Consider the following 8,792-nt stretch of genomic DNA (forward strand, 5'->3'; position numbering starts at 1 on the left):
TTATATAACATATACACCAACACATATATAGATTCATATATGCAGTAGTTACTTGAAGATCAAATTATCACAACGGCACACTTCTTATTTATATAAATATTTGGAATACAGAAATCATGCCGATCTAGGATCAGCAATCCAGCATTAACATTGATTTATTGTCAAATTACGGTAGACATATTTATATATCTCATCGGATACATAAACTCCGATCACATAGGGATTATTTAGCTATATGTATTTTAGTAGGCGGTACAGTGTGCATCCGCAGCTTGCATTATGCGCCCTCAGCTAATGTGAGATATGCGTTAAGGATAGGGGAAGGGGCACCGCTAGCAATCGTCACGTCAGATACGCAGCCATTCCATGTGGCAGTACTGCTGGAGCTAGACACGTCCAACAGTTTGCCAATTGCATCCCAAACATCAGTAGTATCATAGTGATGAGCTGCATTAATTTCAGTATAAGCCTGCATGCATACATATGTACAATAGAACATAATTAGTCGTGGACTGTAAAATAGACGTGTGGATACCCGGTGCATAATTCAAAAAAAAAAAAAAATAGAGCATGTGTCTAATTAATATTTCCAGGGATATTAAAATAATCAATAAAAAAAATCAAAATCTCGAAAAGTGCATTGCGAGTAGTATACAGTACGTCTACAAGATGGTTGACGAATGGTGTAATATTGGACGTACCTTGTTAGCAGATTTGCCGTCCGAGTTGAGGTTAGACCAGGGCAGATGATGGAGTTTTGAGATTTCGTACTAGGTTATGTGTACCTAATGACACTAAGATTAAAATAACTATTTTGGATAAGGCACATCGTTCCCTCTATACAATGTACCAAGGAAGCACTAAAATGTATAGAGATCTGAGAGAAACCTTTTGGTAGAGTAATATGAAGAAAGAAATTGTTCGATACGTAGAGTAGTGTTTAATATGTTAGTAGGTGAAAGCTAAGCATCAGAGTGGTGCAACGGAAGCGTGATGGAAGCATATCCTCATGGATTTTGTAATGGGGTTACCGCGAGTATTTCACCCCTAGACTGATGGACAGACAGAGAGAACAATCCAGATACTAGAAGATATGTTACGGGCTTATGTGTTGGATTTCGATGGAAACTAGATTCAGTATCTGCCATGAGTAGAATTCACCAATAACAATAACTATCAGGCCAGTATTAAGATGGCGCCATATGAAACATTGTATGGTCAAAGGTATCAATCCCCACTGTATTGGGATAAAGTCGACAAATGGCAGATTCTGGGGCCTGAAATTATTTAGCAGACTTTTGGAAAGATCATACTTATTTGGGAAAGAATTTAAATGGTACAGAATCAACAAAAGAATTATGTCAATACTCGCCGACGAGAATTGGGGTTTGACGTGGGGGATAAAATATTCTTGAGAATTGCGTACTAAGGAAAATTCTGTTGGTATAAGTGCTAGTTAGCAAATTTCGAGGATGAAATTTTTATAAGAAATGGAGAATGTAACAACCCCAAAAATAATATGCATGGAAGTGTAAAAAAAATATTATTAATTATTAATTATTATTAAATTAAATTAATTAAATAAATAATATAATAAGATATATATATATATAAATTAATATAATATAATATAATAATGTAAATTATATATATATATATATATATATGAAATCAAGTTCCTGAACTCAATTGCAATTGCAAACAGAAAGCCCCTCTAATTCATGCCACTCTCTCTCCCTCCTAAATTTCTCTTCAGATCTTCAACTAAATTGATGATCAGACGCGATATCAGGGTCCCAGCTTCCATCCTTGTTATTTTAATTGGAGTGGATTTGTGATTTGGGTTTCCTAGGCACCACTCCTGGGATTAGGTGAGCAGTACAAATTATGTCTATTGTTTTAAAAAATTTAATCGATTAAATTTAAGTATATGATTTTGGGAGTATTTTTGGAGTTAAATTAAACTATAGGAATTTGATGAGATTGGGGTTTTGGGAATATTTCTGGAATTAAATTAACCTGTAGGGATTGGATTAAATTAGATTTTTGGGGATATTTTGGAATTAGATTAAATTGCGGGGATTTGATCGTATTGGTGTTTTTAAATATGTTGCAAAATAAATTTAAATATGGAAAGTGGATCATACCCGCATTTTTTTTTATAGAATTTAATCAATTAATGGGAGCGTGTGAGCTTAGGGATGTTAGGATAGTAATTATTCCGAGGTTGACCTGATTAAACTAGGGTATGTGAATACAGGGATTTGTGCGAATGCCGCAGACACTGCTTTAGGATTCCTGCAGGCATTTCTCCAAGAATCAAGTAAGGGGATAGATTATGTCAGGTATTTTCAAAAAATTCACTAATTAATTCGTAGTATTTAATTACAGAAATGATATATAAAATTTTTCAGAATATTCAGGCATATGAGAATTATGATTATGAGTTATTATAGTTTTTGTAAATCGGGTGTTTGAATTAAGTATACCCTAGAAGTTGATTTAATATTATTTTTTCATCTAAAATATATTTTCCCCGGGTAGTTTACGGTATCAGACATTATAATTTAAATCGTGTAGCATGAGAATAATATGTTTTATTGCATAATTGAATCAAAATATTTTTATGTTATTATATGGTGAAATGGTATTGATTTTATGGAAATGTGATTTATACAGACATGACATTTTTATAATGAGAAATGAAAAGACAATTTTTATATTGAGATTACTTGTGAAATTGTGATTTTATACAGGAATGTGATTTTATACTGACTATGAATTTTATACTGAATTATGAATATATACAGAGTTGTGATTTTATACTGAGTTATGTTTGTATTCAGAGAATGTGGTTATGCCGAATTGTGAAAATGAGAACATGTTACTGTTTTATTTATAAACAACATTAGATGGTATTATACAATGAAAGTTGTGATATTATACTGGTTTCTTGATTGGTTGGAAATATTGTGGTATTTGTGTTATGAAGTTTGTATTGATGTTGGTGGGAGAGGTATACTCAATACGGAAATTGTGTTATGAAGTTTGTACTGATGCCGGTGGAGGAGGTATGCTCAATACTTAAATTGTGTTATGAAATTTGTATTGATGTCGGTGGGGGAGGTATGCTCAATACGGAAATTATGTTATGAAGTTTGTACTGATGCCGGTGGGGAAGGTATGCTCAGTATGAAAATTAGGTTATGAAGTTTGTATTGATGCCGATGGGGGAGGTATGCTCAGTACAGAAATTATGTTATGAAGTTTGTACTGATGTCGGTGGGGAAGGTATGCTCAATATGGAAATTTCAATGTGAAAATGCATACACGTAGATTTACGAAAATAGAATTATTTATTTAGCTAAAAGTATGCTTGAGAAAAAATGTGTATTTTAAGTTGTATAGGTGTGAGTTATGATATATATATGTATACATATGTCTTTTTCAGTTAAAGTTAAATTAATGGCTATGTTTTACTTAAGTAAGAACTCATCTGCCACACGCTGATAATAATCTATTCCTTCTTACTAAGAGGTGTCTCGCCCCATTAATATTTTAATATTTTAGTGAATACCAAAAATTAAGCTTAGGAGGTTTCAGGGCGAGTCTAGATAGTGTTTGGTTTTGATGTAAGTATTGGTGAGACGCATGCACATAGTTATGTTTTGGTTTACTTTAGGTTGTATAACATTTTGGTGAGTGTTAGCTTTGGTGTATTCCTAAGAGGTGGGGTGAATTGGGTATTTAAAAAATTCTCTTAGGTTTGGTCCAAATTCCACAACCAGTATTACACAAAGTTAGGGTCTTTTTATATATCCACAAACCCAATCAATCTCAATGGTAAAACATAAACATTCAAGTGCTGTAATTTAAAATGTGAAAATTAAAAGGACACATAAGAAATGTTATCGGGGTTTGGCCAATACTGCCTACGTCCCCGCTTTGGCTTACAAGCACAAGGATTCCACTATGACTCACTTACCGGGTGGAGCGCCACCTAAACAACCAGTTCAATCACAGGGCTGACCTCAACCTCCACAATCTTTTCATGCTGGATTAACACCCCCTCAGGCCACGCCTGGAATACAACAATATTTCTTAATAATAAACTGGGTATAGTGATTATGCTTCTCAATCAAGCAGATATGTACCAAATATAATCAATCAATCACACATCAATAGTATAGGAAATTGTAAGCTCTATGATGTGATTTTTGTGCAAGCAACACTCAATAAGGTATAATCACAAATATACTCAAGAGTGTATAAACAAACTATTTATTTGAAACAAGATATTCAAATCTCAATAATAAATTAAGGTTTCAAAGATGCTGCAACAATATTCAAATCAACTCAAAAATATTTTCCTCAATGAAATAGGCTCAAGAGTTGTTTAAAAAATAATATAGCTTGTAAAATCCTTTGCACACAAAAATTATAACTATAGGAATCTTGCAATGACAATGCAAAGATCCTCAAGCTAATGAGTTTTTCCTAACACTAGATTTATCAACTTAAATCAGTGCGATAATTTTTTGCTTAACTCTCAAAAATCAACAACAAACAACAAGCATAATATTGAGAGTATTAAGTAAGCTACAATAAATCAATAGCACAATAGAAACTCTCACAATGATAAGATTAATCAAATGAATGAGTGTTGGAGAGTATTTGAGGTAGAAGAGGCAAGATAAGTTTTCAGGGTTTGAGAGGATTTTTCACTAATGATTTTTTCTAATTGGATGCTATTTTGCACAAATGAGACCCTATATATAGAAGATGCCCAAATTATAACTGTTGGGGAGATAGGGGTCTTTATTAAAATTATTTTAAAACAAATCAGGAAAAATAATCCCGTTTAAAAAAATTTAACCCCGGTAAGAAATAAGTAATCCGAGAGCTTTTGGGTGGCTGAACCAAGGTTCGGTCGCCCGAATAGACTCAGTCCAAAAAGGCAACTTTTGAACTTCGGGTGCTCGAGTCTAGGCTCGGTTGGCTGAACCAAGGCGAAAATCATTATGTTCGTGTTTTGGTTATTTGGTCTATGATTAAGCTAATCGAACTTATGTGTTCGGTTGCCTGAGGCCCAATTTAGTTGGTGGAAAAGTTAGTTTTGGGGGTTCGGTCGCCCGAGGGTGGTGCAGTTATATTTGGTTCAGTCGCCCAAAACCAAGTCAACCTGTTGACTTCTCAGCCTTTCGGGCGCCCAAGGTGTTTTTAACACTAGGGGTTCAGTCACCCGACCTCTCACAATTTTGCCTGTTTTAGTCCAATTCATTTCATTTCAATCCCCTAATAGTGCAAGTGATTATAGGGACTGTTTGTGCATATATGTAGGAACCTAAGGTCTTTCTAAAGCCGTTTTGAGATAGTCCAAAAAATCCGGCATTGGTCGACCGCCCTAATGACATTCGGTTCCCTGTGGTCAATCTACAGTCATGTTGAGCTTACAATTATCTACATGCATGATATGCGGAGATTATTATAGACCGATATAAATTATTATAGAACCGGATATAATAAATGCATTTAAAAATGAAGTATAAGCATGTTTTCTTCTTTTGCCCTTCATTTTCCCATTGAATACGCGAGGGGTATGATCTTTAAGTCTTTCAGGCTTCCATCAATCATTTCTCATGCGTGTGCACTAAATTAATGACATGTTCAAGTACTAGGCACACACATTAGTAATATACAGTTTGTTATAATCAAAACCACGGATCGAACTCAAAAAGTCAACAAGGAGATATGTATGTAATTACGGTAATTTTAGAACTCTAGTATTGTACCTAGGATATTATGTGTATGATTCTGCTGCATGGTAGATATATGTGATGAACAGGTCAGCCCGGTACCCACTTAGGGTTTGGGATATTATAGCATGGTATCAGAGTTTAATATGTAGAATATATATATATATATATATATATATATATATATATGTATATATATAGAAGAATTTTCGGGTCGTTACATATATAGGGATTATTTCATTATTTAAAATTAAATTTTGAGATTTCTAAAATTATTAAGAACTTTTCACAAAGAAAAATTTATAAATAAAATTTTTTTTTTTGTATTTTTTCAATCAATTTTAAGGGACAAAATTAAGCTTGAAGAAAATTTAAATGAAGAGAAAAAACTCAATGAGATATTGCATAAAGAAATTTTTTTATTTTTTGCCATTTGACATTTTTGAATGGGAAAAAAAATGATTTTGAATTTTATTTATTTTTTGGCAAGTTATTGTTAAAATAAAATTTTTGAAAGGAAACATGAATTTAGTTTCAATTAGCATAAGGAAATTATTTAGCTTCTCGAATTCGGGATCTAGGTTGCGTCTCGACCAACTCATAGAGGTAAACCTTACACTCGAATGTGGGGTCCACCCCTATGTGTGGATGGGACCCAACGAAAATATTTTATTCAAAAAGTCTTACATAAGCCCGAGAATAATAACACTAAATTAGGTCTTTAATTATTTTCCATCTTAATTTCTCAAACAAGGAAAAGATGGAAAAATTTGCAATGGATCCCATAATTAGTGAAGATGGCACCAAGGAGATATAGGGTAAGGGCAGGGATGATCTCAATCAGTTTAGAATTAATCGGGACACTCAAATAGACTCTAATTAAAGTTAAAAAAGACACATAAATTAAGTCTTTACTTAGGTTCAAGGGTTTCAAGTTGACCCTAATTGAACAAAAATAGGTGCTAAAAAGAAGCATGCAAGTATGGATTTTCCATCATCGACATATTTAAAATGATGTGAATTTAGAAAGAATTCGATCTGTATTTGATATTTTATGTTCGAAACTTGGACGAGTGGAATGGATTATGGGATAAGAGATAAGTTACCATAATTTGTTGTTCGTTTGCAGTGAACCAAACAAAATTCTTTTTGTAGATTGGACATATAAAATGCAATATAAATTGATATTCATAATTACGGATGCATTTTATTCTTTGATGAATGGAGTAAAAATTTCCCCACACGTACTGTTTGGTGCTCGTTAATTAGTACTATTTTTTTTCTTTCCGTTTTAGACTTATCCTCCCCATATTACCAATATACACACTTGAACAAATTTGCAACACATATAAAAAAATAAACACACATAACAAAGGACACACTTTTTGTATATAGATATTCTGAATACAAAAGTTTATGTCGATACAACGAACGGTCAACAAAACCACTCAAGATCGATACGTATACGATCGATCCATGCATTAACAAAAATTTATTATCAAATTACGCATATTTATTTCATGAACTTCCGCATATATATATATATATATATATATATATATGTATAGGGATTATTTCATTATAGATATTTTAGGTTGACACTCATACTTGCACAGTTTGCATTATGCCTTCTCACCCAACGTGAGATATGCATTGAAGGTAGGGGTAGGGGCACCGCTATCAATCGTCACGTTAGATACGCAGCCATTCCATGCGGCGGTACGGTTGGGGCCAGACACGTCCAACTGTTTGCTAATTGCATCCCAAACATTAGCAGTATCATAGTGGTGAGCAGCATTAATTTCAGTATAAACCTGCATGGACGCATTAGAACAATTGAGCATGAGTCTAATATTTTCCAGGGATATTAAAATAAATAAAAAATAATGAAAATCTCGAAAAAAGCATTGTGAGTAGTATCCTGACTCGGACACACACCAATACGTCTACAAGATGGTTGACGAATGGTGTAATATTGGCAGGACGTACCTTGCTAACTGATTTGCCGTCCCAGTTGAGGTTAGACCAGGACAGCATCCAGTCACACTCCTCTCTAGCCGAGTTCTTGCCGCGATACACGACAGCAGTTCCGTGGGTTTCTTTGTTCATGAACACAAGCGTCTGCCCGTTCTCAATGTCTTTGAGGACAGGAGGCACGGCGGGCTTATCCCACACATGGCTGGTCGCAAAGGTCACCGTGTCTCCGGTGAGATTGTGAATGACGCACACAGTGGAGGGTCCGGCACCCAGGCCTGCAGCTGCTAGTTCCTTCTTTAGCTGCTCCGTGTATTGCTGAACGACGGAGGAGTTCTGGTCTTGGCTGGCGCCTTTGAGGAGAAGAGCGGCGACGGTGGCTCTATCTTTCTGGGTGATGGTCTTTCCGGCGTACGCCGGCATGGCTCGCAGAGTTGAGTCGGTGATGGCTTTCCCCAGCACTTTGGAGTATTCGGCGGCCATTCTATATTTCTATGCGTGCGAGGAATTTGTTGTAGCTCTTAACGAGGGTTGATGGAGGTGTAGATTCAAAGCTATGCAACATCCCCATATATATATATATACAGTGCTGACAAGGGTTGGTATTGTCATTGTAATTTTATATTTAAATATTTATTTACGCCTGCATTGGTCAAATAGTGCGGCCGCTACAGGACGTATGCATAGTGACATGATTATATTGCCTGACAACTGTTGGATCAAATATATCTGTAAGTACGATAAGCCCGCTACACCTTAGTCCGGACTGTCAAATGGACGTCTACATTTTACTGAAAGTCACATCGACTATCCATTTCTCATCCCCTCGTGGGATGGTTAGCACTAATCTAAAGTAGATATCTGATCTACAATATAACTACGGTACCGAACCCTAAACTGAACTAAACTAACATTCTGATTGTAATAACATATAATACGTGAACATACATACATCATCACGGCCTCGCGCCGAAATCATACGTATGGCCTCGTGCCAAAATCATAGTAAATATGGCATTGCGCCAATATCATCAATACGGCCTCGTGCTGATAGCATAAATA

The 8,792-nt window shown here is 35.0% G+C and overlaps 1 protein-coding gene across 2 annotated transcripts; it reads right to left on the minus strand.

Moving 5' to 3' along the window:
* Positions 1–64: 64 nt before the first annotated feature.
* On the minus strand, positions 65–8,280 carry LOC131166064 (jasmonate-induced protein homolog). 2 transcript variants are annotated; one of them, XM_058124297.1, is made up of 2 exons: positions 7,746–8,280; positions 65–469 (listed from the first exon to the last, which is right to left on the minus strand). In XM_058124297.1, exons 1-2 carry the CDS (start codon positions 8,211–8,213, stop codon positions 278–280), a joined length of 660 nt encoding a protein of 219 aa, XP_057980280.1. In that variant the 5' UTR covers positions 8,214–8,280; the 3' UTR covers positions 65–277. The 2 variants fall into 2 exon arrangements, with proteins under 2 accessions (XP_057980280.1, XP_057980279.1); XM_058124296.1 differs by lacking the exon at positions 65–469 and adding an exon at positions 7,325–7,570 and having other exon boundaries at positions 7,746–8,274.
* Positions 8,281–8,792: the final 512 nt, after the last annotated feature.

The sequence above is a fragment of the Malania oleifera genome, chromosome 10, assembly GCF_029873635.1.
Source record: "Malania oleifera isolate guangnan ecotype guangnan chromosome 10, ASM2987363v1, whole genome shotgun sequence".
Classification (NCBI taxonomy): domain Eukaryota; kingdom Viridiplantae; phylum Streptophyta; class Magnoliopsida; order Santalales; family Ximeniaceae; genus Malania; species Malania oleifera.